Source organism: Chiroxiphia lanceolata, chromosome 2 (genome assembly GCF_009829145.1).
Source record: "Chiroxiphia lanceolata isolate bChiLan1 chromosome 2, bChiLan1.pri, whole genome shotgun sequence".
Taxonomy (NCBI): domain Eukaryota; kingdom Metazoa; phylum Chordata; class Aves; order Passeriformes; family Pipridae; genus Chiroxiphia; species Chiroxiphia lanceolata.
This window is the reverse complement of record NC_045638.1, coordinates 75,808,790-75,825,729: the sequence shown is the minus strand read 5'-3', so window position 1 is coordinate 75,825,729 and position 16,940 is coordinate 75,808,790. Positions and strand designations below refer to the sequence as shown.

General features: G+C 41.9%; 1 protein-coding gene across 3 annotated transcripts in view; it reads left to right on the top strand.

Annotated features, from left to right (window-relative positions):
* The first annotated feature begins 1,283 nt into the window (after positions 1-1,283).
* Positions 1,284-16,940, top strand: part of ZC3H12C (zinc finger CCCH-type containing 12C) — a 45,516-nt gene continuing 29,859 nt past the window's right edge. The window contains exon 1 of one of the 3 annotated variants that reach the window (XM_032678817.1): positions 1,284-1,367. Coding sequence is in view for 1 of the 3 variants with exons in the window: in XM_032678815.1 (XP_032534706.1) it covers positions 1,646-1,729 (84 nt within the window). In the remaining 2 variants the exon portion in view is untranslated. The other 2 variants (XM_032678815.1, XM_032678816.1) reach the window with 2 other exon arrangements.

The window sequence follows — 16,940 nt, the reverse complement described above, 5'->3', positions numbered from 1 at the left end:
CAGACGTAACTCATGTTCATGGGTGGCATATTTTAAGATACTGTAGGATTACAGAATCACAATCTTTTCAAAACAAATAAGGTCAAAAAGATGTTTTACACAAACTTATCAGGAACCGTAGTATAACGAGAAAAAAAGATAATGTGAAACTCTTGTGACTTTAAGTAGTTTCAAAATCAATTCCATATTATTCTGTTCTTTCTTATTCTGATAATTGAGAATAATTTTCTCCAGCACTGCAGTGCTTTTAACTGACTCATATGTTCCTCAATCACCGGCAAAGGCTTCCATAATAAGCAGCAAAGCAGCACTGCAAGTGTCAAATTCTTCAGTCTTGCTTTCACCAATTTCCTCTATTAAATTAATATTCATAGTCACATTTGGACACCACTCTGGCTTGAAACAGCATCAGCATGTGGGACTGAGGGGACAAGCATTTTATTTGTTTTTTGTTAAGTAGAGGTCTCAAATTCCTTCTGCACACTTAAGTAACTAAACAGGGGAGAGAAGTGGCCTCTTGCACTGAGAACTGAACCCTCCAAACTCATACCTAGGATGGGGATGAGATACACTGAAAAATTCAACACACCTTTTAATGAATGAGTCAAATGAACAAAATCATGCCATCACTCTACAGACTGTATCCGCTCTAAGAGGGAGGGTTTATGGAAATATATAAAGGAAAGCAACGTAGCCCTGTGCCTCCACAGTATTTTGTCCAGGCAAATCTATCACATTTTATTGGAAAAATAACCACTGCTAAGTGGCCCTTCTGTGTAGGATTTGTGTAAAGTGGATGCAGAATTTAAAAAATCTAGCCCATTTTCCACTGGGTACCAGAAGAAATTTTTATAAACTCCAATAGTAGCACAGGAGTGGGTAATAGTTATATATATTCACATTTGTAGCCTGTGAGTAGCAATAGCTGTATGTCTTATCTTGTATACGATACGCTCCGTCAGCTACAAGCCGTAATCACACCAGACTTTCATTCATATCTTCAGCTCCTGGCGCTAAGCCGCCTCGGCAGGAGCACAGAAGGCAGGGTGGGATGGTGAGAGGTAGATTGCTTCATCTGCATAAAAGTAACTGCGAGGTGGGAGGAAACATCTCGTAATTAGAACACGGGACGGAAATTAAGGTCTCTACCAACTCTGCCATACACGGAGTTCAGTATCCCTGCCAAAAAGCTCTCCGACAGCCCTTTCTCCAGCTGCAAAGCCGGGGCAGTGGGGCACAGGGTTACCCGCACAGTGAGCGTCCCTGAGCACCCGGAGGTGTTCTCCGATGGCGGCAGGACCTTTGCCGGGCCGGAGGACCAGCTGCCCAGGCCGCGCCACCCCGGCCCTCCCCGCTGCCCCGAGCCGGTAACGTTGCGGTGTTCTGGGAGGGGGTCACCACGGCGGCCTTCGGGAATTCCCGGAAGGAATCCACGGCGCTGCGAGGGAGCCGTGTCCCTCGGCTGCCCGCCCCCCGCGGCCGCTGCGGAGGCCGGGCCGGGCCGGGCAGTTCCCCAGCCGGGTTTCGCGGTGCCCCGGCAGCAGGTGCTCCCGCCCGCCCCGGCTCTGCCCGGCGGGCAGCAGGGAGGGGCGGCCCGGCGGCGGCCAGCGGGGCCCAGTGCAGCGCCTCCCGCAGTACGGCGGGGATGCGGGCGGCGGCGGCGGGCGAGGTGAAGGCGACCTTGCGGCCGCTCCTCCCGCCCGCGGTGGCGGCTGCCAGCGGGCTGCAGGTGGGTGGCAGCCCGCAGGGGCTCGAGAGCTCGGCGGCCGCGGGCGGGCCCCGGCGATGGCGGCGGGGGGAGCGCCGGGCCGCGGCCGCCCCGCTCCGCGCCCCCGCCCCGGCGCCGCCCACCGCTGGGGCCGGGCCGGCGCGTGTGTCCGCACGGGGCCGCGGCTCCGGCCCTGCCCCCGGCGCCTCCCTGAGGTCGCCCGGCGGAGGTCGCCGCGGCGGCGGAGGCCGCGGCGCGGCGGCTCTTCCCGGGGAGGGAAGAGACAGCCCCAGCCCTGTGCCCCGCGGGGCCGGCGGGATCGCCCCGCGCCTCGGCAGGCCCCGTCCCTCCGGGAAGTTCTCCCCGACCTGGTCGCTGCCGACCCCGGCGGAGCCGCGGGCCGAGCCGGCAGGGCGGCCATGCCCCTTCCCCAGCGCCGTCCCGGCCCGCCCGCCGGGCTGCGCCGTCCCGGGGACCCGCGGGCACCGGGAGCCTGAGAAGAAATTAAAAGTTATTTCAGGTACTCTTACCTCCCCTGCCGTCCCCCTGCTTCTAACTTTTGGCGTTGGTTTTCTGGGTTTTGTATTAATAACTCTGTGAGAAAGTGTAGGTTTATTCCCTGCGCTTTGAGTGAGAGAACCGGCTGCATAAGTTGGCTTGCTCTATTTAATAGAACCGTAATAAGCGTTGGCTTCACCATTCTCAGATCTGGCTGTGGCTTTTAAGTTTTAATTTCTCTTAAAAATTAATTTTCAGTCACCTGTGTGTTTTGGACCTAATCCTGCAGGCATGTCTGAGTAACGCCGGGCATGTAGGGTTGTATTTGTGGAGCGGTGACGTTATTTTATAATGCCCCCGGGGGAGGAAACTCCGCTGGGCTGTGCTTTGCAGCACCTTCTGCAGTCGGACCTGGCCCTGTCTGACACTCCCGTGCCAGGTTCTGGCTTGGTAGCTCTGACAGGGCCAAATAGCCCTTAGGCGATGGTGTTGCCGAAAGTTGGGTTAAGTATCCTGCTGAACAGTAAACCACACTTCTTGAACAACAGATGTATTGAAATGTCTTGTTTACTGTGTCTTGTCCTCTTGATCTGTGTTTGCAAAGCAGAGTCATAGTTCATAATTGCGGCTCTTAGGGTTATGCAATTAACGACATACTTAAGATAGCAGTAGTATAGTCTTTTGATCTGGAAGGAAAATAAACCATTCAAGTATGTCTGGGTTTTCAAACTGGCAGGGTATTTCCTCTTCCACTGTCTCCTTACCACGAACCATTTGCTCATATAGCATGCCTGCTAGTTGAAAATAAGACTTCTTCCAAGACTGTATTAGATATATTTTAGTGAAATAAATTTTCTATCTGGTGATGCTCCAAAGTGTAATCTGTCATGAATGGATATGAGTTCGAGCATGTTTTTATTTTAAAGATAATTTGTTATGTCAGTTTAAAACATTTGCAACAATTTTAAGGAAGTAGGGGGAAATTTTTCTGTTTTCTCTCTCCCTGCTCCCCCTTCTTTTTTATTAATTAGACTGTTTAGTCCTGAGAATTCAAAAACTTCCTTTCTTTTTATCTTTTCCAAATGGGGGTAGTTGAAACATATCTAGGTATTTCGTCTGTCTACAAACCTTGCCATGGTTATGACACCTTTATTGCCGCACTGGACTTCCATAGGGCAGCAGTCACTCAGTGGTGTTATAATTAACATTACCATTTGCAATCTTTTTAAAAAGGCAGTTATTATTTATGAGGTCCTGATAGACAGAACTCCACTAGCAATATTTTTACATATCTGCAAATCACAACACATTTTTAAAAATGTCATCTAATAATGTAAATGCAGAGAAGTGGAATTTATTGAAAGTATGCCATTTAAAAACAGCCCCATACTCCCAACCTGACAGAGCGTAAAGGGATTATCCAGACTTGACTCATCTGTGTAGATTGTGCATTTCAGTCTGACTGCTGAGTTGAGCAACACTCCTCTGGAGTGATTTCACTGCCTGCTTCTCTGGGTTGTATGAAATTTTAAAAGCATTATTGGTGTTCCAGAGCTGTTCATATTTTTGAAGAAAACTAGTCTTGCAGTCAGTAAGACTTGGAAAGATTGGAGATTCAGTTTGATATTTGATGAAACCTCTTTACTGTTCAATTTTACATAGGTAAATTGAAAACCTTATGAGGTTTTATTTTGTGAGATCTTATACATCAGACATGCAGTTGAAAATACTCTTTAAAAAAGCTGGAAAAAAAGCAATTCAGTGTGAAGTGAAATGAGGAACTTGTTTGGCTCAGGTCAGTTTTCGTTGTACTCAGACTTCTTGCATTACAGAAGTCATGAAATCTTGTTTGGTATTTTCTGCATCAGATCCACAACTTCTATTTAGAACCAGTAATCAAAAAAAAAAAAAAAGTCTGCCTTAAAAACTTTCTGTCTGTGTAGTGTTTTCCTTGGTTGCACTTTATTTTTTAATTAAAACAGATCATAATCTGGATTTTCTAGCCTTAGCTTGCAATCATCAATCTCTTCATAGTCTGTATTTTAAATAATTCTTAAAAAGTGAAGTCCTTCATAGAGAGTAATAGTAGTAAGAAAGTGGGAGCGAGGGTTATAGTAACTAAGAGGAAGGATAGAAAATGTGTGATGTAAAACTTCTCCTTTTCCTCTTCTGTAAATATTATTCTGCTGCTTTTGCTGTTCTGTGAAGCAGTGTCCCACATATGGGTAGGTAGTCATGGATAAGAGTTTTTTTAATTTATTTGAGAGATATTTCATCGTTCATTCATTTCCGTAGTGTTTGTTGCTGTGGCATCTAAATGGCGGCCTTATTAGTGATCAAGGTGGTTACACTCTGTTTTTTTGACTTGTGGTACTGAAAACTATATCTGAGGTACTGTGAGAAACAGATGTTGTACCAAGACTGCAGAGTTGTTTCTTTGAAGAGACTGAAATGTTTCTGTCCTCAGACTGAAGTTGTTGTGTAGTGATTCTTTATATCTCTTATTATATATGGTTATGTTCAAAATGCCTCATGTCTCCAAGCTTGCTAAATATTTACAATAAATATACTACTTCTGCCATATGTTTGAAGCAAGAAACCCATTAATTGTACAAGCCCATATTTTTATGCTTGAAAGAATTGACACTTCATCTTAATTACTAAATTATATGTTAAAGGTAGAATATAATAAGAACAGAGGTGAGATGGTGTAACATGCAGCAGTCATTATTTTTACCTCATGGTCTCAAACTGCAGTTATTTCAGTTAGCAAATAGATAGAAAATCAATTGTAATCTGCTCATAATTGCCTTCCTGGTAGAGTTATGAGGCGTTTCACCTGCTCCTATCTCTTCCCCATGCCCTCCCTGTCTCCCTTTTTTCTTCTTTTTAATTCATTATTTTTTTCTCACTATCTGTATTTTTTCCTCTATATGCCTTGTAGAATAGGCAGATCTCCAGAGTTAGAGGAGATTTTTCACTGTAAAGCTCTGCATCTTTAAATGTTTTTGTGTAACAGCTTGAGGCTCTGTCAAAAGGCATGTTCATTACCAAGTTGTTTAGTGATGAGCAGAAAGTGACGGAGGATTTCATAACCTTGGGGCTTTCTGCTTAGATGAACTAGGCATTTCTCTTTTACCTATCAGGATTGATTACTTCAGGTTAGATCACATTTCTTGTGTAAAAGGCTGAGCTTGTGCTACCAAAAATCCAAATTGTGTTTTGCTTAGCACAAAGTGCTGGGGTTGACATTTGACACTGACTTTTGCATTCTGCAAGGATGTATTACCCAGTTAAGGAATTATTTTAGCTTTTTGGTAAACTCAAACTATTCATTCTTGAGTCATAGCTGCAGAGTGAGAGTGTTTTGAAAGCGTACCTTAATTTTAAGACTTGTACTTCAGCTGTCCTGACTGGAAAGGTCCAGACAAGGCGTTTTCAAAGTTTGCCCTGGGGAGTAACGAAGCTCATCCTCTGCAACTGTGAGATTCATCATTCTTCCAGGCTTACCTCACAGCATGTGCCAGACTACCTCTTCTGTTGGCTTGGCCATTTTAAGGTTGTATTTGCTTGATTTATGATACCAGTGTAACACTTTAAAATTGGACATACATCATCCTCCTCCCTGGGAGGGTAGATGTCTGTTTATATATTTATATGTTCGTGTGTGAATGGGTAGATAAATGCAAAATAGAATGTTAGACTATCCCAGGATCTGCTGTCCTTTGAATGTAACAACTTCATATGTGCTAACAAATGTAGCTCCCAATACGTCTGTTTTAGACCAAAATGATTTGGTTCTAAATTCTTTCAAGATAAAGATGTCCTTTGCATAAAATTTTTGCAGGATTATACAGACTATTTAAAATGTATTCTGTCTTAAAATTATAGGGTTTTTGTGGGTGGATAGTGAAGAAACGTAAGCTTTATTCAGAAGGGAGGATTTTACTTTATAGGAAACTGATATTTTGAGAAAAGAGTGGGGAGAGAGGAGGGAGAGGCAAAGCAAGACGTTCAGTGGTTTGGAGTGCAGGAACGTTTAATGGACGTTATTAATCCTCCCAATGAAAGAAATACAGTAATTTCTTTTGGTATGAAAGGAATGTCTTGGGAGGTGGTTGAAAGTTGCAGAGGAGTGCCAGGGACTGGAGAATCAGTGAAGCTGGAGGTGTTCAGTAAATGTGACAAAGGTTATTGCAAATACCTGAAAAGCACTCTGCTTGCTATAGGTAGGTAAAGCTCAGAGGCTGGGAAGCATCTTAAGGAGTAAAATCCTTGAGCCTTTTGCTAATAGGTAAAAACTCACAGGATAATTTCTAAATGACTGTTTGTGTGAGCCATGCTCCCTTATGAGCTGTAAAAACTAATGTGTTAAGTTGTGAAATCAATGAATCAGTCCCATCAAACTTTGAAGTTTTGTGATGAACTGAAAATTTCTCTTTTGCTATGACTTAGACCTTTCATTTTAGGATTAATGAAATTTGGTGGTTTGGCAGAGATTGCCTGGAAAAGGGACAGATTGCATTTCCTTAAGCAGAAGCTACTTTCCTTTAACAGAAGCTACTTCTCTAGTCTCCTTTTGTTCTTTAAACTGTTAACGTAAGTAGGTGGTATGTATGTAATTCTTCATCTCTGTGCTTTACCAGTTGCCATTATAGTTGGTGCCCTGACTCTCAACAGGCCTCTTCAATCCTTTGTCATCTGTATAGCTAATCTTTGAGTCGCTGATTTATCTAATCTTTCTAGATTCAATGCACGGCCTCATTCTTGATGAGAAACAGTTCTCTTATAAAAAGTGCCATAAACACTTTCACGGAGATATGCACTTTATCTTAGTGGAGAGTCCTAGAGCATCATAGTTTGCAGCAACATTCCCTAAGGCCTCTCCACCTTAAAACTTTCAACTAATTTGAAAACCTCAGATGATTTTTCTTCAGCAGTAATTCCAATACAAGGTATTTGTAATGCCAGATACACCTCTGGAAATGGTTTGTCCTGGCTAGAGAAGGGCTGTGATGTACAAATGCCCAGGGCTGTGCACCTGGGTTCACAAGTCTCTGTAGCAGCTGCTTCTGGGATTTGTGCTGCCATTCTTGCTGGGTTGCCAACTGGACTTTTGCTGCTCTTGCCAAGCTGTGAATTGGACTCATTAGAGTTTCTGGAACTGTCACTGTTGGGATTACAGTCTGGCTTTCTTGAAGTTGTTGTTGAGCTACAGCCCATGCTTACTGATAAAAGATTAAAGTCAGAGTTTTCTGCTTCAACTGCTGTTTCCCCAGCCACTTGTTCACTTGTCTTTTAGTAACTTTTTACTGTAGCTGTTGTGTGGAAGAAAATAACATCTGGTATCATGTGTACATTGATATGACTTTCATCTGATTCCAGCAAAAGACAGCATGGCTCATAAATGTGTTTGTTTAGGTAGTACCCACTTGCTGGAGTTTGACTTTACTGCCAGGACTCATTCAAAATTGTGACTTTCTTTCTTATGAGCTCTTTGCTATGTCGCTTTTAAGTGAAAACCGCCCTTGCGTAATAAATTAGGAGAAATTAAACTACAGATCTCACAAAGATTTAGCGTGCATTTGCATTGTGGAATTATGCAGCCAATCTTTTTCAAGACTGAGAATAATTGTCCTTTGGCCTTGTTAAGTATAACTGTGTTGGTATCATGCATGGCCTCTCCATAAGGTTTTGTTCACTATTTGGTGATGGTCTTCCATCTGATTTGTCTCATAAAACTGGCAGCTCCGAAGTTTTGTGAGGCTATGGTACCAATCTGTAGTTCACCAATCTGTTACACCTTGCTAAATTTTGGATGCTGGTATGTTACAAATCAGCTCCCTTTTGATATATACAGCTGTTGCAAGAGAGACAGATAAGTGAACTCATTAGTGTGAAACAAGCATCATCATCTTAAGGCTGATCTTTCTTGCTGCCTACTTCTGTGAGCAGTTTGATTTGTTCATCTGCAACTTGGATATACTCATCGGTATGCCTCTGGGAGCTCTGATGAGAAAATGTTTGTAGCAGGCAGACTGAAAACAGATGCCTCCAGTGGGCATTGTAAATAGGGTTTAGTTCATCTGCTGACATGGAATCCTTTTGTGGAAAGTAAAGCCTCATCCCTTGATAAGTGCAAGATGATGTTGCAGAAATAGGTAATAAGGCCAAATAGGCTGTATTAGCATCATGTCAAGCAGAGTGATCATTTACCTCTTTGTGGCCCTGATGAGTTTGCATTTGGAGCACTGTGTCCAGTTTTGGTCTCTGAAGGACAGGAGAAGACACTGATTTACTGGGCAAGTCTAGTGGATGGCTAGATTATTAGGATGATTAGGGTGCTGAAGTACACTGTGTATAAGGAGAGGCACTGGGAGAGCTGAATTTGTTCAGCCTTATTTAAGAGAAGACTAAGGGGGATCTTATTGCTGTCTTCAGCTGGTTAATTTGAGAGTGTGGAGAAGACAAAGTACTCTGTTTGGAGGCATGTAGCAAAAGGGAGAGAGACAGCAGTTGCAAGTTAGAGCAAAAAAATTCTGGCTGGAGATTAAGAAAAATGTCACCATGAGGATAAATATTAAATAAATATTGAATATTGGGGCAGGTGTTTGGGGAGACTGTGGAGTTTCCAGCATAGGAGATACTCAGAAGTTGACTTGAAAAAGACACGGAGCAACCTACTGTAGTTGACCCTGTATTAAGTGGGGACTCGTTGGACTAGCTGGCCTCCAGAGATCCCTTCCAAACTAAATTATTTAATACTGAATGTTAATAGCATCATCAGTTCTGAATTAAGTATTCCCATTTGCATCTGTTGTTATCAGATCTAACTTCATGACAAGATGGGACTCTGAAAAGCAAAGTGTGAGCTCTGGGGGCCCAAAAGGGCTCAAAGTATTAGCCTTAATGAAGGAGTCTGTACATGAGCTCATAGCTCTAAAATCTAGCTGGCTTTCCAACTAAATGGAAGAAAATTTGGTCTGCAATATTAATTTTTACTTTAAAAGTTGCAGACTTCTGAGCTCAGACTGAAATGACTCTGAGACTATGAAGACCTAGAAAAATCATGTGAAGTCACTAATATGGTTCATCTCTTTCTGATGTATTAGGTTATTAAACAGAAGTGAGCAATCTGTTTTATTAATGTGTAAAATTTTAGGATTTCAAAGCCTGGTGTATGTAGCTCAGAGGACTTTCTGGTGGTCTCTCCTGAGTTCAGGGATACAGTAAATCTGAAGAAAAGCTATACTTAAATGACAGGAAGTAACATAGACTTCTGTGTAGCTGTTTGCTTTCTATTTCTTTTTGAACTTGTATTTGCAGCTACAGTAACTCACTTTGTATAAGATCTGGCTATTGTTGCTACTTGTCAGGTCTATTAAAAGCTTCCCCAGAAAGTAAGAAACAATTATGTACTAAGTACGTCTTGACAAACTGCATGATCTGTCTCCCCAGATTCTTAACTTACTAAATGCGGGTAAAAAATTGAATCTTAACATGTTCTCTGAGTCTTTCATCCCGGTAGAGAGTAAATGGCAAGGTTGAAAGTCTTGCAGAAAATCCACTGCTGGCAGCTAACTCGCAGAAGGCTCCAGTCCAAAAGGACAACTGCAGCCGTGTGGTACAGGCACAGGAATTGTCTCTCAAATAAGCATAACACTGTGAAGCCATTTAGGGCAACACAGAGTCCAACTAACACCTTGAACTCTGTCCAGGAACCCTGGAGATTATGGAGCTCTATTGCCAGCAGCATGGCCTGAGACACAACCTGGCCATGTCTCTAGACAGTTTGAGAGGCCTATTTTCCTCTGACGAGCTTTTCAGACTCTTAATAATAGTCTGTGGCACAGATAAAAGATGTTAGGTTGACTAGCTAAGTCTCTTAAACTTGTATTTAAATGAAGAGAATACTTTTTTTTCACATAAACATGTTAGTTTTGTTAGAGGATTTTCTTCTGACAGAACAAATTTGAATAAAAGTACTTTGCTAAGCATGATGGTGTACACTATGTACAGTTGTAGGCATTGTTTGGCTGCCCAGTATTGTCACAGGGAAAGTTAATTAGACAGTTCAAATTTTCATGCTCCGAAAGCATCCAGACAGCGTGACTCTTTCTGGAAGTGGGAGAAGATCAAATCTAACATGTACATATTGCTGGAAATTCTTTTTTTCTTTTTTTTTTTTCCCCCCTGGTATGCTTTGCATCTCAGTGTCTGCTTCAATTAATAAATAATAAAATTAAAAAATAAGTTAAACAGAGTGGGTCTAGTTATAATCTTAAAATAAGCACTGCTCCCCCATTTGATATGGAAATGGGCAGTGCATTCCTCACTCCCCTGCTGTTCCATCTTAGTGCATGGAAGGGGGTTTCAGTGCTTCCTGGCTTGCAAACCTGTGAATACTTCCTGGTAGAGCTGGAAGGCCCAGCATTAAAGTATCCAAACTGCAGGTTGAATTTCCTTGAGTTACTTTGGCAGTTTGTGTAAAACAGGATAGGCCCTTTGGTGTCTATAGACTGGAATTTGAAAAACTGGAGGATGTTTCTTGTTGGGGTTTTTTTTAAGGATTTTTAGTTTCAGTGATTTTCTTGATAACTAAAGATGTTTTGTACTCTCGCATCCCTAAAAAGGACAGAAAGAAACACAAGATATTAAGTAGAGTTTTAAAGAAAGCAAAAAAGAACCCCCTGTTAGACCTACCTCATGGTGCTAGTGGCAGCTATTGTATTTTTCCCTTGTATTTACATTTTTAAATATGATAAAAAGGTGGGGAGTTTTGCACAGAAAATGGTAGCTGAGGGCTCGGTCCTAAAGAAAGACTTCACCAAATGGGGTGGGTCTTACATGTGGCTGTATCAGAACAGGGGGTGAAGGGATCTACCATTATGAATACAGGCAGAGTTGCAAAACTGAACCTTAACCAGACAAACTGTGGAAATGGTCATATTGCTTATGTGCCTAGCAAAGGCAAACATTTCCCTGGCACATCTAGTGCAATATTCTTGTATGTCTGTTCCCCCAAAAACCCAAGAATTTCTGGCCACCTGACTTACTGCCCTTGGAAACAGACTTACGCGATCATGATGTCTGGGTGTGTGCCCCGGTATACGTGTGCAGGTGTGGTTATAGTGGCTTGTATGTTTGTGCTGGGTTTTAACCACACTTGAGTTGGAGCATCCACTTAAAAATGGGAAAATCCTTGAGGCTCTGATGTGTCATTGTGGCAGAGGTGGCCAGCAGTGTCCCGGGCTATGTTAGAAGGAGTGGTGCAGCAGGTCAAGGGAGGGATCCTTCCCCTCTGCTCAGCACTGGTGAGACAACCTGGAGTGCTATGTTCCAGTGCCGGGCTCCCCAGTACAAGAAAACATGGACAAATTGGAGCGAGTTTAATAAAGGACTAGGAAGATGATAAAGAGACTGAAGCATCTCCCCTAGGAGGAAAGGCTGAGAGAATTGGGACTGTTCCACCTGGAGATGAGAAGGCTCATGTGTTTCTTATCAATGTATATAAATACCCAAAGAGTGTGTGCAAAGCAGATAGAGCCAAAGTCTTTTCAGTGGTGCCCATGGACAGGACCAGAAGCAATGGGCATAGACTGTTCCCTCTGAACATCAGGAAATGCATTTTTACTGTGAGGATGACCAAGCAGTGGCACAGGCTGCCCAGAGAGGTTGTGGAGTCTCCATCCTTGGAGATGTTCAGATGCTGTCTGGACAGGGTCTGGGCAACTGGCTCTTGGTGGTCCTGCTGGAGCAGAGGATTTGGACTAGATGATCTTCGGATATCTATTCCAACCTCAGTGATTCTGTGATACTGTGGAAGGAGCACAGCATAGGGATCCATGCCTACAATGAATATCTGAAGTTATGGTGCTGAGACAATGACTTTTTCACCATCCTCTTAGGTTATTAAAAAAAAAAAGATCAAAACTATTTACTTTCAAAATGAAAGTCTGCTTCAGAAAATGTATTTCATTTCAGGAGCTACTTCTCAGGGCGGTATTGAAGGGTGACGCCAGTGTTTTTGCTGTTGCAGAATGCTGCTTTATGCTTTTTGTGTAGTTGGCTGGTGTGGCTCAAGCCTGTTGGGCTCCTAATGCAGGGAAATTGTGCAGCTGCAGGCGGGCACCTTGTCATCTCATGATGAACAGCTCATGATCACTGCCTTTGTCTACCGACAGACAAGGAAACACTGGATCTGTTTTTACCCATGGTTAGCAAAAAAGTAATCACTACTTATGATAAAACTTAGAGGTTTAATCTTCTCTTCAAAACATTAGAGGACGTCATGATAAATGTTGCAGGTTTTGCGCAAGTTTTGCATGCAGTCAATACTGCTGATCTGGTGGGATTACACTAGAAATTGTGGACATTCTGACCTTCTTTTAAGGTGATACTCTTCTGGAATATGCGTCTCTGCTTTTTTAAATTTTAAGGATAACTAGAGAGAGATCAGTCTTGTTTCAAAGAGTGAAAAAACTCTCCACCACTTTGTTTTAATACATTTGAAAGTGCATATTTTTCTACAATCATTTACACTGCATTTGAAAATACAGTTGACCCTTATTCTAAAATATGGCTTTTTTAAAGGATAGTTATTCTCTAGGCAAAACATTACTCATCTTTATCATAATATCAGTCCTTTTTCTGAATTAATGACCACTTTTTACTGGTCATTTAATTCACTCTTCTATATAGTTGTAGAGTGGTGGTGGTTCTTTGTTTTTGTGACTGTGTGTAGATACAGTCTAGAGCACCACTTACCATTCCTCAAAACTAGGTAAACTTCTTTCAAGTGTTCTACTTAGGATGGTTTGCATCTCTTCACATACTAACTGGAAAAGAATTTCTGTTGTATTTCCACCCTGTAATTTTAAAGATAAGCATCTCCCTTGCAGCTCTCAAGTCCAGCAGTAAATGTAGGATATTTTGCAATGGCGCAGTGGTGAGTTGTATGCTGTAGCATACAACCTTCATTTCTATTTTATAAATGCTATGGTATGTGATTGTTTTAACTTGTGCAATGTATTCTTGCAAATGCATCATTTATTACTGCAGGCTTAGCATAAAGTTCTACAATAAAAGATAATTAAATACTTTAATGGAACAAGTTGTCTTTCTAGTTGCTGCAATAATACTACTTGAGTTACAGAATGACCATTTTGTATACTGGCATAAAATAATTTATTTTTAAATAAGGCTTTGTTTTCAATGTGTTTGAAACAACAAGAGGTGGCTGGAACTAGGAGCTTTTGGGGGGGGGGCACTTTTTTCCCCTTTTTAATAGTGCTTCCATTATATCTTCAGCCTATGTTGGCTGAATTTCACAGATGCTCCAGCTCTTCCTCAGGTCTTTCTGATCCTTCCGTGCATGCTTTTCACACCAAACTGGGCAGTGTATGGGGTGGATGATCTCTTTCCCACCCCTCACCCAAACCGAGGGGTTCACCCTGGTCCATGTCTCTCTACAGCATCCTGTCACCTTGCTGTGTGCCATTCGGAAATCTCCTTCTGCCACGGAGTCCCCAGGCTCATCAGCTCCAGGCAATTCAGGATTTTGTGCTGCCCTGCTGTTTAATCAAGTGGCATTAGGGACCTGACAAGCACTGTACAAAATGTCCAATACCTGGCAGCCACAAAAGTAGGATTTTATAGCTTACTCATCTTGCAAGACCAGAAATTTGAAGGAGCTGTTGTGTTTGCTTTGTATTTTGGTGACCAGATTTAACTGGTCACCAGTTAAATGCTCTTCATATTTTGGGTATGGTGATAGGAAATTGTTGAACTAGTTATTGGGTTTGGAGGTTTTAGCACAAGAAGTAGAACTTGCCGTGTCCTTTTGTGATGTATACCCTCTAGTGATACTCTTACAGCTTTTCACAGATTTGATAGGAGAGCTACACTGCTTTGTACTAAGGTGTCTTTGGTGAGTTCATCATTCCCAGAAGGAAGCCTTGTGTACTGGTTCAACCTTAATATGAACACTTTTCTATCATCACAAGTGTGATATAATAGGACTATCTGACACTTTGTATGCCTTGGACAGCCCAACATCTTTTAGGGAAGAGCTGAGAAGATGCTTCCAGAACAAGAAGCTGGGTTAAGCAACTGATGCTGTGCATAAGGTAGAATTAGAGAATGTCTTCTTAATTCATGCAACTACAGCTTGCTAGAACATTTTCAGTAAATTAAACAATATAATTTTAGGTCTTCAGGTTGTATCTGTTCCTACTTCTGTCATAGTGCTGCAGCATAGTGTTTTCATGAACATTAATCTGCAACTGAAGTTTAGCCCTGGTTCCTTGAAGATGTGGAGTTGGAGTATGGGGGGTTGAGGAGGGACATGGGACAGGATAGTATTCTTATTGTTACTGTAGAGGACATAGAGGGGGCAGATCTTTACGAGTGAACGTCTTACAACATTATTTTTAAGGCAGATTTCTAATCCAGATCATACACTTGCCCTAGATGTGCTTGTAGAGCCCTAAGTACACCAATTCTCTGCTACAGAGTTCTGTTTGTTATACATGTCTGTAAAGGGTATCGCGTCCTCTGCAAAGCAAGGATCACTGGTATTGCAAAAGAAATACCTAGCTCTAATCAGGGAGATACTCAATGAATGATTAGCCAAGTGATCCTGATTGCATTTATTGGTAGTTCTTGGACATAGGTGAACTGGACTGGTTTCCTGTTTTGCTTACAGAAGTTTTAATATGCTTAACGTTATCCAATACTGGCAACTGAGGTAGTCTAAATACCACAGCAGGGACTGATTAGCTTTTTCAGATCACTGCTTTTATTCACTGTTTGCAAAGAGGCTTAATCCAGTGCTGGAGATCAGGCATCCCACTGTGCTCGTGGGTAGCTTTCTCTCACTCTTTGTGTTCACAGTGGCAGAAATTAGTGAGGAGTCTCCTCCTTCCTCTCACTTAAAAGCCCCAAAATTGTGGTGTTAGTAGTTGTTTTTAGGAATGTTTAATGAATAGTGCAGAGAAACTATAGTTGGAGTTTCTTCTTTGAAGCTTAATATCTGGGCACATGATAAATGCATCAGTGTAATAGCATGATGGTATGTAATTCATTTACTATGTTGAATTGCTTTAATATCCACATAAAGCTTGAGAAGTTACTCAAAACAGTTCTAACAAACCTGTTCTCATTGTTTTCTTCTTTTAAATCACAGTAGATGTTTCCCAGCAGTTTGCCTGTCCTCACAAACAGAGAAGGACAGCTGTCTCTGGTTCTCAGTATTGCTTTTAGTCATGTAATGATGCTGAAGTTCAGTAAATACGCTTTTCTAGTAATCATTCAGATGAACACTTGCAAATGTAGAATTCCTTCCTTCTGTGTGTTGACCTGTCTTCACTGAGGTTATCAGCAGTGGCAACTTCTTACTTGAAAGTCCACAGTGCTCCACTTTTTTTTTTCTAGCATCAAACCTTGCTAGTTTTACATTGCTAAATGTCTGTGTTGGACAATGAAAGTGTTGGGCAGTGAGGGGAGATGTGGACTGGAGTTTGTGTTTCTATGTGGCTTACTTCAATTAAAAATAAAGACAATAAAAAGTTGGCTATAGCCTAGCTCCAGACTTTTGTTCAAATATTCTGTCATTGTGAAGAGATGGAAAGATCTTGGCATCTAGAACAGATCTATGGGGAAAATAAAAGGAAAGAAATTCTCTTGCAAACAAATATGAGTGACTAGAGAACAAAAGAGTGGTTCATGGTTCCTTTCTATCAAGTGCTCTAATGTTTCTACTGCTTAAAAATATCCATTATTCCACATATTAATATTATGTGGTTTTAGTTTAATCACTTTCACCTTCCATTGAAATTATGCACAGGTCCTCTAAGAGTTGTGTGTAAGTGCAAATTTGTTTCAATTATTGACTTATGTACAAAAGTGCCAGAAAATTCAGAAAGCTGTTTCTGAATACATTTCAGTACTTAGTGTGGGCTCCTTTCATACCTCCTTGTGCTTTATACCCCTATGATTAATTTTGCTAACAAGAAAAGGGGACTACAATAGTTACTGATAGATTTATTTCTCTTTAATATTTTTCCTGACAAAGAACTTTTTGTTTCCACAATAGAGGGGATTATATTCCTTGAGACTGATATATTTTAATAGAAACTCACAATTTTTACTTCTTAAAAAATAATTCTTTTCTTTGTTTCATGAATTAGAAACAATGAGGAGAAGCTGAAGTCTGCCCAAGCCAGGTGTTTCTTGTTGGCAGCCTGCTCCCTAATGACTCTGGCTCTCATAGAGCAGCTGCCTGCTAGTCTCTTTTGTATGGCCTATTGTTGCTGCACACCCCTCGTTAATACACATGCTGCCCGGGGCAGACCCTGAGAATGACATCAACTTGCTTATCTTAGAAACCTCCGAACCTGATGCAGGGTGGGGAGGTTGCCTTGCATCTGCCCAGCCAACTAATTGTGAGCTCTCTGGGTCGTGATTGGCTCCGCGGCTGCTCAGTAATAGGTTAAGCAAAGACATCGCGGGTCCATCTGTTCGTCCATTCATTGTTCTGCTTGCTTGCCTGAAGTCTGCAGCTGAAATCGTGTTAAGGAGTTGCTTCTGGAACAGCCACGAGAAACTAATGTCTGTGTGTTTTCCAGCGAACGTAAGTATATGGGCTTCTCTCTGCACAAATGGGATGTTTCACCTTTCAGGTGTTTCAGTGTTACCAGTTTGCATTTGGACGATGAGCTAGCGTGTGTGTCAG